Source organism: Salmo salar, chromosome 02, assembly GCF_965601325.2.
Source record: "Salmo salar chromosome 02, fSalSal1, whole genome shotgun sequence".
Classification (NCBI taxonomy): domain Eukaryota; kingdom Metazoa; phylum Chordata; class Actinopteri; order Salmoniformes; family Salmonidae; genus Salmo; species Salmo salar.
The window spans coordinates 12,072,120-12,095,149 of NC_138292.1; the positions used below are offsets into that span (position 1 = coordinate 12,072,120).

At 43.0% G+C, this 23,030-nt stretch overlaps 1 protein-coding gene across 6 annotated transcripts; it reads left to right on the forward strand.

Annotated features, from left to right (window-relative positions):
• The first annotated feature begins 1,135 nt into the window (after positions 1 to 1,135).
• Positions 1,136 to 22,740, forward strand: LOC106606081 (uncharacterized). 6 transcript variants are annotated; one of them, XM_082959736.1, is made up of 17 exons: positions 1,136 to 1,315; positions 1,455 to 1,516; positions 3,383 to 3,476; positions 9,611 to 10,975; positions 11,185 to 11,322; positions 11,547 to 12,893; positions 13,602 to 13,724; positions 15,564 to 15,707; positions 15,959 to 16,078; positions 17,963 to 18,118; positions 18,348 to 18,460; positions 18,974 to 19,106; positions 19,430 to 19,581; positions 19,815 to 19,911; positions 20,594 to 20,755; positions 21,319 to 21,482; positions 22,177 to 22,740. In XM_082959736.1, exons 4-17 carry the CDS (start codon positions 9,715 to 9,717, stop codon positions 22,273 to 22,275), a joined length of 4,209 nt encoding a protein of 1,402 aa, XP_082815862.1. In that variant the 5' UTR covers positions 1,136 to 1,315; positions 1,455 to 1,516; positions 3,383 to 3,476; positions 9,611 to 9,714; the 3' UTR covers positions 22,276 to 22,740. The 6 variants fall into 6 exon arrangements, with proteins under 6 accessions (XP_082815862.1, XP_082815866.1, XP_082815871.1 ...); XM_082959740.1 differs by lacking the exon at positions 1,455 to 1,516; XM_082959745.1 differs by lacking the exons at positions 1,455 to 1,516; positions 3,383 to 3,476.
• Positions 22,741 to 23,030: the final 290 nt, after the last annotated feature.

The following is a 23,030-nucleotide window of genomic DNA, read 5'->3' on the forward strand; positions in this document are numbered from 1 at the left end:
AGTCCTATATAGGAGTGTGTGTTTTTCTTTGGGGTTGTGGGTAATTGTTTCTGTTCAGTGTGTTATGCTGTCAGTACTGTTGAGCTGTCGGTATTTTCTTGTTTTGTAGTGTTCCAGTGATCTTTTTTATTTTTTATTAAATGATGCTGAACACTAACTCTGCTGCATTTTGGTCCACTTCTTCTCTCCATGATGACAGTTGTGACACACTAACATACTGTATATAGGAGTGTAAAAACTCTACCTCTAACATACTGTATATAGGAGAGTAAAATCTTCCACTAACATACTGTATATAGGAGTGTAAACTCTACCTCTAACATACTGTATACAGTGAAGGAAAGTAAAAACTCTACCACTAACATACTGCATCCAGTGAAGGGGAAAAAAGGCCCATCCATGTACACTGTCTCCTCCCCTTTCATGCTTCGCCAGTAATTGAAATTCTGTTAACTGGTGTAATTTAGCTTTTACACCAAACATACCGTACTTATTTTGTATATAGTTTTTTTTCTCTCTCTTTTCGAGGCAGTTGAGAACCTGAGAGAGAGAGCTCTCTGTACTCACAGTAAGCCCCCCCCCCCCCCTCCACTACCCTTTACCACCCCCTGCCAACCCCACCACCTTTCCCAGCATCTCGGGTCAGGGTGGGGTAGCTAGCACACTACTGTATTGACAGTCAGTCATTGGATGAATCATTAACTTACAAGACCTAACACTGGGACTGACATACTGTTAAGCAAGCAAACAGTTCAGATATCCTTTATTGAGATGAGGAAAAAGGGAGTGAGGGGGAAAAGGAGGGGTGGAGAGAGAGAGAGAATATGAGAGATAGAGAGGGAGGGAGAAAGAGAGGGAAAGAGAGAGAGGGTGAGAGAGAGAGCGGGTGAGAGAGGGAGAGGGAGAGAGAGAGAGGGAGAGAGAGGGAGAGAGAGAGAGAGCGAGAGAGAGAGAGAGGGAGAGAGGGAGAGAGAGTGTGTGAGAGAGAGAGAGCAGGTGAGAGGGTGAGAGAGAGAGAGAGAGCAGGTGAGAGAGGGAGAGGGAGAGAGAGAGAGAGAGAGAGGGAGAGAGAGGGAGAGAGAGGGAGAGTGAAAGAGAAGAGAAAAGAGAGAAAAGAGGGAGGGAGGAGGGCTATGGGTGGAGCTGCAGAGGAACAGTCCAGGGTTTGTTTGCTGATATTATTTTAATGTCAGAACCCTGTTCCAATGTAAGCAGCATGGGAGTACTGGCCATCACTTCAATCATATCCAGGTCAATAGCCGTACTGTTTTTGCCATTGCCGTTAGACTTCTCATTAAACGTGAATCAATAAAGGGTAAGCAAATGCACACATACCTCAACATCACACATTTTCACTTCAGACATACCTTATTTGACTGTTTCTTGACTAACACCTTCAGCACATCTCAAATTCATACATGTTTATTTTTTTCTCCTAAATGGTTTGAATCTAGAATTTGCATCCTGGCATCCCCCAGGCTGTCTGTGTTTATGCTACTGTACAGTAAACGCTAAGGTGTGTTTCTCTATATACAATATAATCTACATAGAATGTCATTACCTGTCAATTATCCTTATGACCTTGATCAAACCTCTGTGGTTCTTCACATGTTAAACAATGCCAGACTGTTTGGTGAGTGTCAGAAGTTGGATGATGCTGTATTCACATTAGTTGTATAAACATTCCACACAAAAATGGATTCCCAATAACTAGGCCAAGAACAAAGTAGTCGGCATATTCACAATTAAGAGTAGTCATTGGTCCCATTCAGTAGGCCTCGATAATAACAACGACGTCAGTACAGATAAAACGACTGACATCTTCCTTCACCACAAGATCTCTAATCAACGATTCCCAAAGTGCTGACGCAGCAGTCGACTGCTGAACCAGGACATGCTTGTGATGTAGTCTATAGTGCATTCAGCCATGCCTGTCTGGTTTCACCCATTCTCCAAAGGCCAAGGCAAGGTCAGCAGTTGGTGGGTGGTCCATGGTGAGTTAGAGAGAGAGGAGAGACAGATTTGGAGAGAGAGAGATGGGGAGGTGTAGAGAGGATGGAGAGAGCGAGAGAAAGAGAGAGAGAGAGATGGGGAGAGAGGGCAGAGTCGCTGTTGGAAGTTGCCACCAGATGGAGGTGCTGCTGAGAACAGACCACCCAAGTGGAGCGTGTGTGAGGTTGACCCAGTTAATTTTATCACTGGAGTCATTGGCTGCATCCCATAGGGACTAGGGTGCCATTAGGGACGTAGCAATGTCTCACCCATAGGGGACATGACAGAAAAGGGGGATATTGTATTGAGGCTGTAGTTTTCCAGTATGTTTCCAGTGTGTTTTCAGTGTGTTTCCAGTGTGTTTCCAGTGTGTTTCCAGTGTGTTTCCAGTGTGTATCCAGTGTGTTTTCAGTGTTTCCAGTGTGTTTCCAGTATGTTTCCAGTGTGTTTTCAGTGTGTTTCCAGTGTGTTTTCAGTATGTTTCCAGTGTGTTTTCAGTGTGTTTCCAGTGTGTTTTCAGTGTTTCCAGTGTGTTTCCAGTGTGTTTTCAGTGTGTTTCCAGTGTGTTTTCAGTGTGTTTCCTGTGTGTTTTCAGTATGTTTCCAGTGTGTTTTCAGTGTGTTTCCAGTGTGTTTCCAGTGTGTATCCAGTGTGTTTTCAGTGTTTCCAGTGTGTTTCCAGTGTGTTTTCAGTGTGTTTTCAGTGTGTTTTCAGTGTGTTTTCAGGGGGATTCCAGTGTGTTTTCAGTGTGTTTCCAGTGTGTTTTCAGTATGTTTCCAGTGTGTTTTCAGGGTGTTTCCAGTGTGTTTTCAGTGTGTTTCCGGTGTGTTTTCAGTGTGTTTCCAGTGTGTTTTCAGTGTGTTTCCAGTGTGTTTCCAGTGTGATTCCAGTGTGTTTTCAGTGTGTTTTCAGTGTGTTTCCAGTGTGTTTTCAGTATGTTTCCAGTGTGTTTTCAGTGTGTTTCCAGTGTGTTTTCAGGGGGATTCCAGTGTGTTTTCAGCACAGGTCATTGAGATAAAGGCATTGAAAAGGGTCCAGGGGACATTCTGGTGTCGGGTAGTGTTTTCAAGAGGCAGGGAGGTGTAAAGAGATCCATTGTACTGTACGATAACCACTCAGGTTTTTGCAGGTGTTGGTGTGTGGGGGGTATTTGTGTTTGTTTGTGCCCATTTTGTGCTGTGTCTGTGTGTGTTTATGTGTGTCTGCGTACGCAAATGTGTTTGATTGTGCAAATATGTGTGCGTGCAGGCATGCGCACGTGAAGTGTGTGTATGTGGTTTACAAAAGATGGGCTGGTGGGTGGTAATGTGGGTAAAAGACGCAATGCTTCCTTCATACAGCATCCGTTAGATCTGCTAGCTATTCAGTCACTTACATAACACCCCTGTAGTTCTATCCTATTACCTCCAACAGACACGCCATTCATACAGACAGTACTGCAGGTCTGTGGCCCCAGCTCTCCGACCAATACCTGCGGCATCATGGTATGTATCCCATCTGAATCATGGTAATCTGAAACACTATTCAATCAAAACCGATATGAACGTTTCAGAGGGAAACTCAAATACTGTAGGCAGGGTTCGAACAAAAAAATGGGGCAGGGAGAAATGTGCAGGTTTATAGCTAATCTCATGCTATTCTACACATTTTGCCATGAGGCTGAGAGAAAATGTTGGTGTTTTAGAGCAAATTTTCTGCTATTCAACACAGAGAAAATTTTGCAGTTTTAAAGCAAATTTCCTGTAATTCAAAAAAACATTGCATTGCTTATGACGTGTTCATTTGCTATCTGGGGGGACCACAAACACCCCCCCCCCCCCAAGAAAAACATGACTATTATTATTTTGGGGGCGGAGAGGGGTTGTGGGCCCCCACGCCTTGCGGGGGCGGTGGGGGTGTGTGCTAAATATGCAGTAGTGTTGTTGTATCACACTCTAGCTAAACATTTTTCTGACTGAACAAGGCCCTAGTCTTAGAGACTAGAGGATGGTATCTGGACCAGGCTTTCTTCTATTGACGTCTGTAATACATCAGGTTTGAGGACGTTGAGTAAAAAACAACACCTGTTGACTGTGATATGTTTATGTACATGTAAAAAATCTCTGAAACTGGAAACACTTATCTCCCTCACTAGCTTTAAGCACCAGCTGTCAGAGCAGCTCACAGATCACTGCACCTGTACATAGCTCATCTATAATTTAGCCCATACAACTACCTCTTCCCCTACTGTATTTATTTATTTTGCTCCTATGCACCCCATTATTTCTATTTCTACTTTGCACTTTCTTCCACTGCAAATCTACCATTCCAGTGTTTTACTTGCTATATTGTATTTACTTTGCCACCATGGCCTTTTTTGCCTTTACCTCCCTTATTTCACCTAATTTGCTCACATTGTATATAGACTTATTTTTGTACTGTATTATTGACTGTATGTTTGTTTTACTCCATGTGTAACTCTGTGTTGTTGTATGTGTCGAACTGCTTTGCTTTATCTTGGCCAGGTCGCAATTGTAAATGAGAACTTGTTCTCAACTTGCCTACCTGGTTAAATAAAGGTGAAAAACAACATTTTACATGTAAGTGTAGTGTAGAGTAGCATGCACAGTATGGCCAAAAATCTAAATCATTGAAACTAAATCTAAAGATGACTTCAGTTTTTGACATATCCTAATCAAATATTTTCCATGGAGGTTGCAAGAGTTTGAATGAGGGGGGTAGGTGGAGGGGGTTGAGGGGATTCTGGGGTGGGGGGGTGGGGCGTTTATAAGTAGGAGCAGACTTTACCCTCTTTCTAGTGGTGGTCCTTTCTCTGTCTCTCTCTAGTTCTCTCTCTCTCTCTCTCCTCTTTCCTCCTCCCTCCTTCATGCCTGGGCAGAAGTCTATATGAGGTGCAAAAGACTGATACACACTAAGTCACAGGAGGGAATTATTGTCCTGGTAAGTTTCCCCTTTTCCTACAAACTTATGGATGGATGATCATGTTATTCAAATGTTTTTTTATTAATGAATGAACAATTAAAATACCATAGAGTCAAGCATCTATAGTTAAATAATGTCATAGGAATACTACATTTAAATACAATGAAATACAATGAAATATGGTCATCATCAGTCTATGTTCTTAAATCTGTGGGGTATGTGAGAAGAGAGGCCGGTGCTGAATGATCAATGATCTACTTCATTCCAAGTCAGTACTAATGTTAATAGTCATGAATTTACTAGTATTGTTCTCCAATTACAAAAAGTTTATGTACTTACTAATGAGTTGTAATCTAATTTCAGAACTTAGTTGTACATGTAATTAGTTGAGGTACAGTACAATGGAACATCAATGCATGAATAGTGGTGAGAAGCATGGTTGTAGTCTGAGTGTTTTAGTAACGCTTTATCAGCAGCCATAAAACTGTCCATTTTTTTTTATTCACAATCTATAAATTATTATGAAATAATAAATCATTTATTTAACACAGTAGTTGTGCACACCCTTCATAAATGTCATTATATTACAGATGCTCTGTATGCTCCTAATATACTAGCTACTGTATAGCTGTGTGTTTCCTCATTCATTTCATTCCCCTGAGATTTAAGAAATACATTTAATCTGAGCATATTTCTCCTGGTGGTTTTCATAAGGCACGGGTGCAGATGATGTAAGACATTCGTTAGTCAAAGACGCACAGTGAGCAGCATACAGTAAGGCTCTGTTCCACCTCTGCACAGACTCACCACCGACAGGGCAGCAGGACCCTCTAGGTCTCAGTTCCCAGTCCTGACACCTTTTTCCTACTTTTTCCTACTACAAAATGAAGTAACTTGCTAGCCTAGGAAGTGACCTGGCCTTATCATTTAATCAGCCATTGGAGTTAGCCATCCAGTGAGAGAAATATTTGTTATTTCTGTCATCAGAGTATCGATGTCTATGTGTAAAATGCTTTCCAGATATTCCCTTGCTTGCCCAAGCTCTTTAACTGTACTGTACTGTACTAAGCATCAGTGGAGACTGCTGAGGGGAGGACGGCTCACAATAATGTCTGGAACGGAGTAAATGGAATGGCATACAAAAAAAATTGAAATCATGAGTTTGATGTATATTATAACATTCCACCCATTTAAAAAACTGGAGGCCTCTTACACTTCAAAGTTGTGATCGAAAATCCTGGCGAAATGCATAGCACATAGAATAAAAAAGGTTTTACCAGATATTGTTCATCCTGAGCAGACAGGTTTTTTACATGGACGATATATTGGAGATAATATACGTCAATTACTTGAAGCAATTGAACATTATGAAACATCAATGATACCAGACCTGGTCATCATAGCAGATTTTGAAAAGGCGTTTGATAAAGTACGACTAGAATTTATAAATAAATGCCTGGGTTACTTTAATTTCCGCAAATCTCTTATACAATGAGTTAAAGTTATGTACAGCAACCCCAGATGTAAAATAGTAAATAATGGTTACTTCTCAGAAAGTATTCAGCTTTAAGAGGAGTAAAACAAGGCTGTCCGTTGTCTCCATATCTATTTATTATGGCCATTGAAATGCTAGCTACTAAAATTAGATCCAACAAGAACATCAAAGGGTTAGAAATCCAGGGGATAAAAACAAAAGTGTCAATGCATGCCGATGACTCAAGTTTTTTCTTAAGTATACAATCTGGATCCCTGCACAGTCTCATTGAAGATCTTGATCACTTTTCTAGCCTCTCTGGACTAAAACCTAATTATGACAAGTGTACCATATTACGTATAGGATTGTTAAAAAATACATTGTTTACACTACCTTGTAGTTTACCACTTTAATGGGTGGATGGTGAAGTAGACATACTTGGTATTCACATCTCAATTATTTATTTTTTTACTTACCACAATCAATTTCAATAGAAAGTTAGCAAAAATAGATACAATTCTGCAACCATGTAAATACTTGTCTATTTATGGAAAAACACATTGATTATCACAGTTTACTTACTTACTAATGGCACTGCCTACTCTAGATGACTCGTTTTTTAAATCATATGAGCAGAAAATATTTCATTTTATTTGGAATGCTAAGCCAGACAAAATTAAATGTGCCTATTTATATAATGAATATGAGTTTGGGGGGCTAAAAGTATTAAATATTAAAGCTTTAAACCTCTCACTAAAAGCTTCACTCATACATAAATTATACTAAACCCAAAATGGTTCTCCTGTAGATTATTAAGAAAGGCTCATCCTTTGTTAAAAAATGTGCCTTTTTGCCTTTATACCAATTACAACTTCTCATTTCCAACTCCAGAAAAGATAAAACAAATATTACAACAAATGTTATGGTTAAACTCAAACATACTGATTAATAAAAAAACATTCTTTATGGAAAAAATGTTTAAAAATTGTATTATATTTATTAATGATATTATGAATAGAAACGGAGGAGTTATGTCACACATGCAGCTGTCGAAAATATATGGGAATATCTGCTCAATCCAAACTTACAACCAACTGATTGCAGCACTACCACAAAAATGGAGGCAAGTGGAAAAGGGAGAAGGTAGGGAACATGTTTTCCTGCCATATATTAAATATACAAATTGGATGAAAGGAATTGACATAAATAGACAAATACACCAGTTTCTTTTGAGGACAAAAATGTTGACAGCTGCGTCATACAGGTTGCAAAATAAATGGGAAGAGATTTTCTTTGTACCAATTCCATGGCACATGGTTTATGAACTGGTACAAAAAACACTTGATTCAATATATGTAATTATATTATATAACAATATAAGTCATTATATATTGCCACCAACAGAATGCAATATATATATATATATATATATATATATCTAAACTCAGCAAAAAAGAAACGTCCTCTCACTGTCAACTGCATTTATTTTCAGCAAACTTAACATGTGTAAATATTTGAATGAACATAACAAGATTCAACAACTGAGACATAAACTGAACAATATAAAGTGAACATGTTCCACAGAAATGTGACTAACACAAATGGAATAATGTGTCCCTGAACAAAGGGGGGTCAAAATCAAAAGTAACAGTCAGTATCTGGTGTGGCCACCAGCTGCATTAAGTACTGCAGTGCATCTCCTCCTCATGGACTGCACCAGATTTGCCAGTTCTTGCTGTGAGATGTTACCCCACTCTTCCACCAAGGCACCTGCAAGTTCCCGGATATTACTGGGGGGGAATGGCCCTAGCCCTCACCCTCCGAACCAACAGGTCCCAGACGTGCTCAATGGGATTGAGATCCGGGCTCTTCGCTGGCCATGGCAGAACAGTGGCATTCCTGTCTTGCAGGAAATCACGCACAGAACGAGCAGTATGGCTGGTGGCATTGTCATGCTGGAGGGTCATGTCAGGATGAGCTTTCAGGAAGGGTACCACATGAGGGAGGAAGATGTCTTCCCTGTAATGCACAGCGTTGAGATTGCCTGCAACGACAACAAGCTCAGTCCAATGATGCTGTGACACACCGCCCCAGACTACGACGGACCCTCCACCTCCAAATCGAACCCACTCCAGAGTACAGCCCTCAGTGTAACGCTCATTCCTTCGACGATAAACGTGAATCCTACCATCACCTGTGGTGAGACAACACCGTAACTCATCAGTGAAGAGCACTTTTTTCCAGTCCCGTCTGGTCCAGCGACGGTGGGTTTGTGCCCATAGGCGACGTTGTTGCCGGTGATGTCGGGTGAGGACCTAGGAGGAAAGGTTTTCATCTTTAGCTCACAATCTGTGGATACTATAGAATTAGAAAAGTTAAAAATGATGTAAAACATCACAGAACAATTGAAAAACATATGGAAACCAATCGAGGGTGGACTATGGTGATAGCTGGGATGGGCTGAGAGTGGCAGAGGGGTGGGATTAAAGAGCTGATGTTTGGTAATGTATAATTGTTATGTGACTGCTTTATATAAAAGTACCATGTATGTAAAATGTGTATGCGAAATGTGTATGCAAAATGTATACGTAAAATGTATGTATATGTAACAGAAAAGCTGTAAAAAAAATATATTTTTAATTTTTTTGGTACTTTTTTTCCCTCAAAATGGGCTAATACCAACAACAAAAAAATGTGCCACTGATTCCACTCCAGCCTTTACCACCAGCCTGTCCTCCCTAATTAAGGTGCCACCAACCTCCTGTGATAAGAATAATGTTCTCATTGAAAGCATTCCAAATAATCTTTGTCAGTTTGGATGTGGGGGTTTGACCTCAAGGAGGACTTCTGGAGAGAGCTACTACAAGTAGTTGGGTTTGTACGGTATAATAGCCCCTTTCTTCACCTGGTGAGTGAGCAAAAAAACGAATAGTTTAGGAGCAAAGTGAGGAAAGGGTTCAGTATATGTGGTTGGAGAAGGAGAGCGGAAATGTCCAGTGAAAATGTACAGCAGCACCTCAGAATATACTACTAGTAGTGAGCACAGTGCTTATCTGTTGTGCGCTGAGGCTCTGGCTCGTAGTCACTACATACCTCTACGGCCAATGGCCACGTACAAACCTAACTTTATGACTTGGTTCCAGAATGGCTTTGCATATGTTAATAAACTGTAATCTGAGTATACTCATCTTGGCTGACTTGTTTTTTCTTTTTCATTTGTAGGATAACCCTGGTGGATTGTCTAGCCTCCTCTCCACTGAGACATTGGGGAAGGAGTTTATAGAACTGTTGGAATTCGGACCCTCCAAAAATTATTCTGTCTCAAAATGTTGTTTTCTCTAGCCCTCCTCTTCCTGCTAACCCCGTTACCCTCCCTTCAAACTCCAGTAACCTATGAGAAAAGAAATGCCACAGGAACAGGAAGTGAACCCAAACCCTACGTCCTACTCACCCTCTCCCTCACAAAACCAAAAACCGCAGCCACGCTCGTCAAAGTCACCAAAGAGACCCCTAAGCCCACTCCGAAAGTCCTAAGCCCAACTGCTGCCAATCAGACACATCCAGCCCCCTCAAACCCCCTCAAACCTCCAACAGCCACGTTCATCAAACTCACCAAAGAGACCCCTAAGCCCACTCCAAAATCCCTAAGCCCAACTGCAGCCAATCAGACACATCCAGCCCCCTCAAACCCCCTCAAACCTCCAACAGCCACGTTCATCAAACTCACCAAAGAGACCCCTAAGCCCACTCCAAAAGCCCTAAGCCCAACTGCAACCAATCAGACACATCCAGCCCCCTCGACCCCCCTCAAGGCTCCAATAGCCACGCTCGTCAAACTCACCAAAGAGACCCCTAAGCCCACTCCAAAAGCCCTAAGCCCAACTGCAGCCAATCAGACACATCCTGCCCCCTCGACCCCCCTCAAGGCTCCAACAGCCATGCTCGTCAAACTCACCAAAGAGACCCCTAAGCCCACTCCGAAAGCCCAAAGGCCAACTGCAGCCAATCAGACACATCCAGCCCCCTCAACCCCCTTCAAGGCTCCAACAGCCACGTTCGTCAAACTCACCAAAGAGACCCCTAAGCCCACTCCGAAAGCCCTAAGCCCAACTGCAGCCAATCAGACACATCCAGCCCCCTCGACACCCCTCAAGCCTCCAACAGCCAAGCTCATCAAACTCACCAAAGAGACCCCTAAGCCCACTCCAAAAGCCTTAAGCCCAACTGAAGCCAATCAGATTCTTCCAGCCTCTTCAACCCCCCTCAAACCTCTCACAGCCAGTGGTCCAAAGACCACCACCAAAGACAAACCCTCCCCCACACCGCCGCATCCCATCCCCATCAAGGTGCTCATCACTTCTGACTCTGGCTGCATCAGCAAGGACACCCAGAGCGACACTAGCAACCGCACCAAGGAGCAGACCCAGACCCATGAGCTGAAGCTGAAGCCTGGCTTTCCTCTAACCCTGACCCACCGCATCAGTCTGGTTCCTACCTCCTGCACTGGGGGATGTGTGGCTGAGATGGCAAAACTGAAAGGACGCGTTGGCAGGCTGGAGAAAGAGATCTCCCTCATGAAGAGTAAATGTACGACTGGTCTTATTTAGTTACACATAACCGTAACCTTCTAGACGGAAACCTCTTTCATATAATAACTTCATTCTGATATGGAGATTATCCATGAGGCTAGTTTGAATTAAATCCAGAGTCTTTCTGGTAACCAACATTAACATTTCATCTTTTGATGTTTGCTCTGTCTGGTTTCATACTGTTTACTCTCTTCCCCTTTCTACCAGGTGCTTCCTGCTCCAAAGGCCCATGTCCCAATGGCTGCAGTGCAAATGGGAAATGTGAGAAGGGAAAGTGTGTCTGCCTCCCAGGGTTCCTTGGTCTAGACTGCAGTAAATGTACAGCTGGAGCTGACTGCAGTAAAAGTGAGTTACTGTGCCTTCTTCATTTGATCTGACTTGTCTTCTTTGATCTGATTTTCTTTATTGCAATTCAGCTAGAGACATACTAGCACCTCATAATATAAGGTTAACTTCCAGTCGCCACACACAAGCACACCACTTAGAACGCATGCCCAATATACATTCCTTCATTCTAAGTTGCATGCTAGTGTGGTTATTGGAACACATATTTTTTCTCTCATCTCCAGAAGGTACCAAAGACAAAATCCAGATAACGGTGGAGACGGTGGCGTTGAAGGTATCACCTGAGAGCAATGCTATCACGGAGAGTCTGCAGGGGAAGAACACCAAGGCAGACCAAATCCTCTTCCAGAAGAAAACAGAGCAAAAGACACCTACAGCCGCCAAAGAGGATGGTGACATCAAAACAAAAGTGACCACAAGTGTAAAAGCAGGCCTCACCAAGACACAAGCCAAACAAGGGGTTACTGTCACTAAAACCAAAAATAAACTCTCCACCCATTCCAATGCTACCAAGATTGGACTGGGCCGACCAACCGTCGGACAGGTTCTGTTGAAACACCATGGAGGAAGAAAGCAAGAGAGCAAAGGCAAAACGACAGTTATAAAGAAGCAGTCTAAACCAGACCTGAAGTTGAAAGTAACAGTAAAGGAGGAATCTGCAGGTAAAGCCAATGCTGAAGCTGGCAACCTCCAAGACCAGCCTCAAGCCAATGTCACCCAAAGCACTGTGAAGACGTTTGTGAACAAAACCCGGTCAGGAAAAGAGACTCTGGAGCAGTCGACGTTGGCTGAGAAGAATGTGACTCTAACATCTGGAAAGAAAACAGTCAAAAAGGTGAAATTAGTTCAGGGGACTATGAACGTTACAAAGGTGTCATTGGCTTTTGATAGCACTAAAGCTGGGACGGGCAAGATCACCCTTACAAAGGACATTAAGACAGAGGCAGACATCTCCTCAGGCACATCTAAAACTACTGTGAAGACAGGGTCAGGCAAAGGGAAGCCAGTCACACGGAAGAGTCAGTATGTTGTGAACATGACCACTGTGGAGACCACCTCTGAAGTCAAAGTCCTCAGCAACAGGACAACAACTATCCAGTCTTCCAAAAACACCACCAAGAAAGCAGGAACAGGAGTGGGCAGCGGGCTTGGCTCTGTGAAGGTTCAGAACATCACCACGTACGGCTTCACCCTCACATGGTCGGCCCCGACAGCCATGTTTAAGAACTTCACTGTGTCCAGAAGAGAGCACAGGGCAGAGGGCGAGGAAGATGAGGAGGAAGAGGCGGAGGAGGAAGCTGCTCTCGGGGAAGAGGACAGAGTAGCCGCAGTCGCCAACACCACCATTGAGATCCGAAAACAGAGCCCTAATGGAACTGTGGCTTTCCCCACTAAAGCTCCAGGTAGCTCCAGAGGTAAAGCTCACACAAAGAGGGTGTCCGTTGTTCTCCCCGGCAGCGTTCGCTCTGTGGAGTTCAGTAACCTGCGACCTCAGACCCGATACTCCCTGCACATATTTGGCACCACTCCCGGATCCCGCTCCAAGATCCACAGAGTAACCGCCATGACAGGTAATTAGGAGAACCAAACCCACATAGAGACTTATTCATAACATCTGACCATAACTTTTTATGAATAACTCCTATAGTAATGTATCTTTTCATTCAATGTGCTTGTTCATGTATTGGATAGCCTGCATGTCTCTCTTTCATTTAAACTGTGGCTGCACTAAATCATCACTTGTCTCGAGACAGAATATCCCATTGTATCTATATTTTCTATACTTCAAATTTACTGTGACTTTAGTGACTTATTAACCTTTTCCTTCACACTTAAAGGACAATTCCACCACTTTTCAACCTCATGTTCATTATCTCCAGCACAATACCAGTGTCTACATATGTGAAAACGGTGTATTTCCACGTTTTGTATAAAAAAATATCAAGTAAAAAACTTGTACCGATGTCATCATCAAAATGTAGCCATTTTAAAACACCATGACATTCACCATGACCTGGGGAGCAAGAATATACCCTCCTTCTGGCTAGAAACACCTTTAGAAAATCACCCTTTTTTAAACTTTTAATCCAACCTTGTGATGTCACAGAGAAGCAGTTTTTAGGACCTTCCATCTCATCTTTTTAACACACAGAACATAGAAACACCCTGTTTTCGCATATGTTGACATTGGTGTGGTGCTGGAGACAATGAATATGAGGTTCCTGTAAAGATCCTCTACTGGCCTCTCCTCTTCCTTATTCATTTTCTTCCCCATGCAGGGCCTGAGCCACCTACCGAGCTGGTGTTTAGTAACGTGACAGAAGCCTCTCTTTCTGTGTCCTGGTCCAAACCAAAGAGCAAAATCTCTGGCTTCAAAATCACATACTCTCACTCGGTCACGGGTAAGTTACTGTTCCCTTAACTTTTATCATGTTATCTACCTCTAAGTCAGGGTTTCCCAAACTCGGTCCTGGGGGCCCTCCTTGATAATGAGTTGATTATTTGAATCCGTTGTGTAGTGCTAGGGCAAAATTTGAATCCGTTGTGTAGTGCTAGGGCAACATTTGAATCCGTTGTGTAGTGCTAGGGCAACATTTGAATCCGTTGTGTAGTGCTAGGGCAACATTTGAATCCGTTGTGTAGTGCTAGGGCAACATTTGAATCCGTTGTGTAGTGCTAGGGCAACATTTGAATCCGTTGTGTAGTGCTAGGGCAACATTTGAATCCGTTGTGTAGTGCTAGGGCAACATTTGAATCCGCTGTGTAGTGCTAGGGCAACATTTGAATCCGTTGTGTAGTGCTAAGGCATGGCTCCCCTATCATGACCCCAATTTGACCCCATCACTACTATAAGTGACAAGGTGATGAAACTTTGAACACTTTAAAAAGAGTTTATTCTCACTCCTTTTGTCATCACAGAGGCTTAACCAGAATTATTCAAATGGAAGATACAACTTTTGTAGCATTCTTGTGTGCTCCATTAATGAAAGACAGATCAGCTGTTCAGCCAAAATACCTTTGTCATCCCCAAACACTGACACTGTTTAAGTGTCAATCATGGCCGGTGTCCCAAATGGCACCCTATTCCCTATGTGTCAAATGTAGTGCATCATAAAGGCACCCTATTCCCTATGTGTCAAATGTAGTGCATCATACTGTAAAGGGTGCCATTTGGGACGCAGTCATAGTGCATGTTTTCTCCTGAGGACCAGTGTGTTGTTAAGTCTTTCATCATGACAGGAGAGAGGGGTTCTGTGTCTTTCATCATGACAGGAGAAAGTGGTTCTGTGTCTTTCATCCTGACAGGAGACAGTGGTTCTGTGTCTTTCATCATGACAGGAGACAGTGGTTCTGTGTCTGTCATCCTGACAGGAGAGAGTGGTTCTGTGTCTGTCATCCTGACAGGAGAGAGTGGTTCTGTGTCTGTCATCCTGACAGGAGAGAGGGGTTCTGTGTCTGTCTGTCATCCTGACAGGAGAGAGTGGTTCTGTGTCTGTCATCCTGACAGGAGAGAGTGGTTCTGTGTCTGTCATCCTGACAGGAGAGAGTGGTTCTGTGTCTGTCATCCTGACAGGAGAGAGTGGTTCTGTGTCTGTCATCATGACAGGAGAGAGTGGTTCTGTGTCTGTCATCCTGACAGGAGAGAGGGGTTCTGTGTCTTTCATCATGACAGGAGAGAGTGGTTCTGTGTCTGTCTGTCATCCTGACAGGAGAGAGGGGTTCTGTGTCTGTCTGTCATCCTGACAGGAGAGAGGGGTTCTGTGTCTGTCTGTCATCCTGACAGGAGAGAGTGGTTCTGTGTCTGTCATCCTGACAGGAGAGAGTGGTTCTGTGTCTGTCTGTCATCCTGACAGGAGAGAGGGGTTCTGTGTCTGTCTGTCATCCTGACAGGAGAGAGTGGTTCTGTGTCTGTCTGTCATCCTGACAGGAGAGAGTGGTTCTGTGTCTGTCTGTCATCCTGACAGGAGAGAGGGGTTCTGTGTCTGTCTGTCATCCTGACAGGAGAGAGTGGTTCTATGTCTGTCATCCTGACAGGAGAGAGTGGTTCTGTGTCTGTCTGTCATCCTGACAGGAGAGAGTGGTTCTGTGTCTGTCTGTCATCCTGACAGGAGAGAGTGGTTCTGTGTCTGTCATCCTGACAGGAGAGAGTGGTTCTGTGTCTGTCATCCTGACAGGAGAGAGTGGTTCTGTGTCTGTCATCCTGACAGGAGAGAGTGGTTCTGTGTCTGTCATCCTGGCAGGAGAGAGTGGTTCTGTGTCTGTGGATTCCCTGCAGTCCCAGGTGTCTCTGTCCAAGCTGTCCTCAGGGGCCACGTACGAAGTCAGTGTGATGTCCACCATGGGGAAGAGAGAGAGTGATCCCCTCATTGCCATCATGACCACAGGTGATCACCACACTTACCTAGATCTATTGTGCTGTAGCAACTCACCATTACAGTACATCATCATGCATTCTGCTTTGGATGTGGAGTGCAGAATGATCCAGAGTGCATTTGCCTTACTTTTACCCACGGTTTCAGTTTCTTGCTCTGCAATATGACAACAATTAAGTGTTTTAAAACATGACATAAAGGCATAACAATAATTGTTATTTAGCTAAATTCACCATGTAAAACACATTGTCTTTGGACTGCAGTACCTGCCCCTCCAACTATTCTCCAAGCAGTTAACGTAACAGATACCAAGGCAGTGCTGCAATGGACCCCCGCCATGGGCCAAGTAGACCGCTTCATCATCAGTTATGAGTCTGCAAAAAGTGAGTGTGGTATCATTTCCTGATGAAACGATACGGTGAACATACATACATACATACATACATACATACATACATACATACATACATACATACATACATACATACATACATACATACATACATACATACATACATACATACATATAGTTATACAGTTCCTTCAGAAAGTATTCAGACCCCTTGACTTTTTCCACATTTTGTTACTTTACAGCCTCATTCTAAAATTTATTAAATAAAAAAACTCCTCAGCGATCTACACACAATACCCCATAATGACTAAGTGAAAACAGGTTTTAAGACATTTTTGCTATGAGACTGGAAATTGAGCTCAGGTGGATCCTGTTTCCATTGATCATCCTAGTTAAATAAAAAAATAAAACAACTTGATTGGAGTCCACCTGTGGTAAATTCAATTGATTGGACATGATTTGGAAAGGCACACACCTGTCTAAGGTCCCACAGTTGACAAATGCATGTCAGAACAAAAACCAAGCCATGAGGTCAAAGGATTGTCCATAGAGCTCCGAGACAGTATTGTGTCGAGGCACAGATCTGGGGAAGGGTACCAAAAACTGTCTGCAGCATTGAAGATCCCCAAGAACACAGTGGCCTCCATCATTCTTAAATGAAGAAGTTTGGAATCACCAAGACTCTTCCTAGAGCTGGCCGCCCAACCAAACTGAGCAATCGGGGGAAAAGAGCCTTGGTCAGCACTCCACCAATCAGGCCTTTATGGTAGAGTGGCCAGTCAGAAGCCACTCCTCAGTAAAAGGCACATGACACCCCGCTTGGAGTTTGCCAAAAGGCACCTAAAGACTCTCAGACCATGAGAAACAAGATTCTCTGGTCTGATGAAACCAAGATTTAACTCTTTGGCCTGAATTCCAAGTGTCACATCTGGAGGAAACCTGGCACCATCCCCACGGTGAAGCATGGAGGTGGCAGCATCATGCTGTGGGGGATGTTTTTCAGCGGCAGGGACTGGGAGACTAGTCAGGATCAAGGAAAAGATTAACGGAGCAAAGTACAGAGAGAACCTTGATGAAAACCTGCCCCAGAGTGCTCAGGACCTCAGACTGGGGAGAAGGTTCACCTTCCAACAGGACAACAACCCTAAGCATACAGCCAAAACAACACAGGAGTGGCTTCAGGACAAGTCTCTGAATGTCCTTGAGTGGCCCAGCCAGAGCCTGGACTTGAACCCGATCGAACATCTCTGGAGAGACCTGAAAATAGCTGTACAGCAACGCTCCCAATCAAACCTGACAGAGCTTGAGAGGATCTGTAGAGTAGAATGGGAGAAACTCCCCAAATACAGGTGTGCCAAGCCTGTAGAATCATACCCAAGAAGACTCGATGCTGTAATCGCTGCCAAAGTTGCTTCAACAAAGTACTGAGTAAAGGGTCTGAATACTTATGTAAATGTCATATATATATTTTTATATATAAATGAGCAAAAAAAGATATATATATATATATTTTTGCTTTGTAATTATGGGGTATTGTGTGTAGATTGATTAGGGAAAAAAACTATTGAATCCATTTTATAATAAGGCTGTAACATAACTATATGTGGAAAAAGTCAAGGGGTCTGAATACTTTCAGAAGGCACAGTAGACCAGTGGAGGCTGCAGAGGGGAGGACGACTCCTAATAGTGGCTGGAATGGAGCAAAGGGAATGGCATCAAACATATAGGAACTGCTCCAGCCATTACCACGAGCCCGTCCTCCCCAATTAAGGTGCCACCAACCTCATGTAGTATATACTATGTACCATAGCTAGTATAACTACACCTGTACATTGTATACTGTTCTACTCACGTTCCAAGCTGTGATTCAGCCTAAGCTGCATTCCCTGTCCCTCCTCCCTCGTCTCTCCCACAGCTCCTAATGTAACAGTGACAGTGATGGTCTCTGGTAACTCAGTAGACCAGCAGCTGAGAGGGCTGCAGAGAGCCACCCTGTACACAGTCAAAGCCCTGAGCCAGAAAGACAGTCTGCAGAGCACAGCCATCACTACCACCTTTACAACTGCCAGTGGTGAGTACACAGGGTGGAAACACACTGACATGCACCACATCACATGTAACTACAGCGTAGAACCTCAAAGATAGAAGCTCAGAGTTACGGACTGACCGGTCAAAGTTACAAACATTTCAGTGCTCCAAACGACCTCTATTCCCGACACGTTGGTATTTCTGAGGTCCTACTGTATAGGGAAAAGAACCAGGACAGAAAGTACCTGTATGTGTGATGGTTTGTCCTTCAGCTGTAAAGGCCAGTGAGGTGGGCGCTCGTTCTGCTGTTGTATCATGGAAATCCCCCAGTGTTGCGTTCAGCAGATACAAAGTGACCTATAAGACGACAGGAGAGGAGGCCAAGGTGAGCTTTATTCCTCACATGATACATTCCTATGAACTTAATACCACAACTATATTGCTACTATATTGTATACCAATGCTACAGATGTAGGATCTTCATTTGAGCCAGTTTGCTACAGCAGGAAAAGAATCCTGTCCCCAACAGAAACTATGAATTATGTTTATTATAAGTAATGGACATTTTTATAAGGGCTGAAAAAAATGTTCTTAAGGGAAAATCAAGTCTGAAATTTCAAAGTGGAAATTACAAGCTTCAGAAGACTTTTTAAACCTCAAATACCAACAAACAAAAAAAAAAATACTATCAAATGAAGATCCTGCATCTGTATACAATGTTGCGTCCCAAATTACCATATTCCTATAGTGTACTACTTTTAACCAGGGCCCATAGTCAAAAGTGGTGCACTATATAGGAAATAGGGTGCCATTTGGGACGGACTATATGAGGTGAAACAACAGTGCATGAGGTAAAACAGTTTCAGACATCTGTTTCTCTGGTCCTCTATCTCCCCAGGAGGTGATTCTGGACTCCACGGTGACAGAGTACAAGCTGACTGGACTGTTCTCTATGTCTAAGTACACGGTGCTGGTACAGGGAGAGAGAGAGGGACAGTACACATCTATTGTCACCACTGAGTTTATCACAGGTAGGTGTTACAGACCAGCAGTGAATTTTGAAAATGTACTTTGCACATGAGTCTCTCCATTTCATCAACTCAAGGAAGCAGGGTTACTTATCTTTTACAGAGAATATAGTAATTGTATAGTAATGTTATAGTAATCGTATAGTATAGTAATTGCATAGTAATCTTATAGTAATTGTATAGTAATGTTATAGTAATCGTATAGTAATTGCATAGTAATTGTATAGTAATCTTATAGTAATTGTATAGTAATCTTAAAGTAATTATATAGTAATTGTATAGTAATCTTATAGTAATTGTATAGTAATTGTATCCCCTCGGCTCAGGAAAACTGCGCTTCCCGTTCCCCACGGAGTGTTCCCAGGAGCTGCTGAACGGAGCGCTCCAGTCAGGAGAGGTGGATCTATATCCAGAGGGAAAGGAAGGAAAGGCAGTCAGAGTCTACTGTGACATGGAGACTGAGGGAGGCGGCTGGACGGTAAGATACATGGCTTCTCTCTCTCTCATGGCTTTGAATGGGATTGAATCATCAGCCATCTGATTCCAAAGGTTGACAATCACATTTCCTTTTGAATAGCTGAATTTTGTTGGACATAGTACGTGGGGGAATGGTAGAATGGCTATAAATGTGGGACATCTATGAATATTTATTTTCTATGGTGAGTCTGTCTGTTTCCAATATCAGCTTTGTGAATGTGTTGCATACTGTAGGTGTTCCAGAGGAGAATGAACGGGAAGACAGATTTCTTCAGAACCTGGAGTGACTACACTAACGGCTTTGGAAAACTCAGCGAGGAGTTCTGGCTCGGTAAGGTTTGGCTCAATGCTGCTGATCCACTCAAAGTCCTCAGAAGAGGACAAACAGGAAACTGTAGTTCAGGGATGGGGTCATTTCTATTATCATTTCAGTAAATTGGAAGGAAGTAAACAGACATTTCAGGAAGTAAACAGAAATTCATTTTCCAATTTTCTTTAATCCTCTCTATGAGAACATTTTTAAATAGGAATTTCAGTCCACTTCTTGAATTGACTGAATAGAGGACATGCATAAAGATGGCGGCCCCCATGTACTTACCACAAATACCTCATTTGCTAAGTTCGTCCTATTATACAGTGGTTTCCATTATTCTTGTTTGGAATCTGCAATAGCTTCAGTAAATCTCCAAGATGGTGGCAATTTGAAAAAAAAATTAATGAAAAAGTAGTTTGTGCTGATTTACTGGCACATTGAGTCATGTCACGCTCCGTAGTTTAAAACCTCTGTGTGTCATGCTAAAACAATGACGGCATATCTGAATTCCTCCTTTACGCACCCTCACCATTTAAATGGAATTGACCCCAACCATGCTAACTGCATCAAAAGGGAGGCTACTACCAAAGCTTACCGTATGTACTCTACATAGCTCACAGCTTGAACATAGAGTACATAGTACATAGTATGTTTTAAATGATGTCCTAATCTTCTCTCTCTCTATCTCTCGTCCATCCAGGTAATGAGCTGCTTCACAACCTGACCAGCATGGGCCCAGTGAGCCTGAGAGTGGACCTGCGTTCAGGCAACGATACGGCCTATGCCCATTACTCCAGGTTCACCATCGACTCAGAGGACAAACACTACGCCATCCAGGTGTCTGGATACACCGGCACTGCAGGTAAAAGGGGAGGGATGGAGGGGAAACGGAACACAGAGGAGAAAGGAATGCAAATATAGAATGTGAGGACAGAGCCTAGCAGAGCAGAATGTACACTAGCCAAGATAGAATGTGAGGACAGAGCCTAGCAGAGCAGAATGTACACTAGCCAAGATAGAATGTGAGGACAGAGCCTAGCAGAGCAGAATGTACACTAGCCAAGATAGAATGTGAGGACAGAGCCTAGCAGAGCAGAATGTACACTAGCCAAGATAGAATGTGAGGACAGAGCCTAGCAGAGCAGAATGTACACTAGCCAAGATAGAATGTGAGGACAGAGCCTAGCAGAGCAGAATGTACACTAGCCAAGATAGAATGTGAGGACAGAGCCTAGCAGAGCAGGTGCTTAAGGTTGAGGAACCAAAACTCAAATAGGCTCACAAACAAATATTCATTACGAGGTCAATCCCTTTCACATAATTTCACTAAAGTTAACATTTTACTGAAGTGAGTGGTAGGATTGGTCCCTCACTCTACAAATCCTGAAATGTCCTTCTTTCTTTCTTACCCATCACGTCTATAAGGTGACTCCATGAGGTACCACAACGGGCGCCCATTCTCCACCAGAGACAAGGAACCCCACCCCCTGGGCATCCACTGTGCCAGGGCCTACATGGGCGGCTGGTGGTACAAAAACTGCTACAAGACCAACCTCAACGGCCTCTATGGCACCAACAGCAACAACCAGGTACGACGAGTATCAGTATCCTCCCACTAAGTGCTTTTGTCGTTGCTTTGACATTTTGATTACAGTGCCTTTCCTGGTCTTTGCTATTGCAAGACAGCACCCCAATGTTGATATGCTATAAACACTGCACCACATCTCGAGTGTTTCAATTTGAACCATGGAGAATGATAGAGGACTCTTCTTTATATGTGTCCAATTATGGCATCTGTGAGCGCACGGGCAGCACCATTAAGGCCATCTTCATTTTGAATTAGTTAATTTTTTATTCTACGACTTCTATGAGTTGGTAAACAAACTGAAAAGGTGCATAGTGCCACATGGAGTGTGTTATTTGATCAGGTATAAAGCCAAGGTTTGTGAATTACTGCCACCTGCAGTTATGGAATGTTTGCTCATGTATAATTCATTGGCTGATCCCTCAGATGGATTTATGAGATCCTTCATTAACCCATAGGAAGTCCAACCCAGTTGACTACTTCAAAATGGTGACATTTCTCAATGACGATGCCCATGCTAAAACGGGCTTTTAGGCACTAGAGTCCTCTATCTATCTCTATGATTTGAACAGACTTCTTATTTGAAGTTGTGTCAACTGCTATCAACTCTTATCAACTAATGTAACTGAATTTAAGTTTTGTCAACTCAACTTAATCTACTAAATGAACGTAACTCAACTGCTTGTGCTGTGTTATAGGGTGTAGTGTGGATAGACTGGAAGGGCAAAGACTCGTCCATTCCCTTTACTGAGATGAAGTTCCGACCGGCCGGGATCTCCGTCACAACCCACGGCTAAGACTGTCCTCTGACTCGTCCAGCCCTAAAACCCTTCCTTTGAGAAACAGAAAAGTGGAGCACCAAGAGACCATAAATGTGTGGATGTCGCACATCCTGCATCTCAAATTCCGCCTCAACTTGCATGTCCAGTGGTCTTAACAGCCGTCACAACAGACAGCGTATCAGTCCGTACTTGTACTGTACAGTGCAGTGCACCAGGCTCCTGAGCTGTACCTTTATCATGCTGTCTCTCTCAGCTGTATTTGTAGACAGGAAATATTTCTGATTGCAGCATTTTGTATAGTATTGTTTTATGACCAAACTCTTACCGTCTCCAACTCTATGACTGTTCTACTGTTCTGACCCCAAAGCATCTCTACCTGATGCACATCACAAAGGTTACCCACCCCACTACTACTGTAATAAAATATGCACTGTCTCACTCTATTGGAATAAATGAGGCAAATGAATGCCTGGATGGAGATGGGTTTTTTGTACTCAACTATGTGAGTGGTGTTGTGTGTGTGTGACTGACATCATGGGAATGATGTCAATCTGCTAACAGGATTCTTCAGGTGTTGCCAAGGTTACTCATCACCATGTGTAGTTCACCTGTGCTATACATGCTTATTTCACATATTTCAGTTCTGTTCACAGATACAGTATTTTGTGAACTGATTTGAAATATTTAGACAAGAGGAGAGAAGAGTGCAGGAGGTGGCCTCGAACAGGTTAGTAATCAGTAATAAGATGTGAAATCATCATTACTAAACA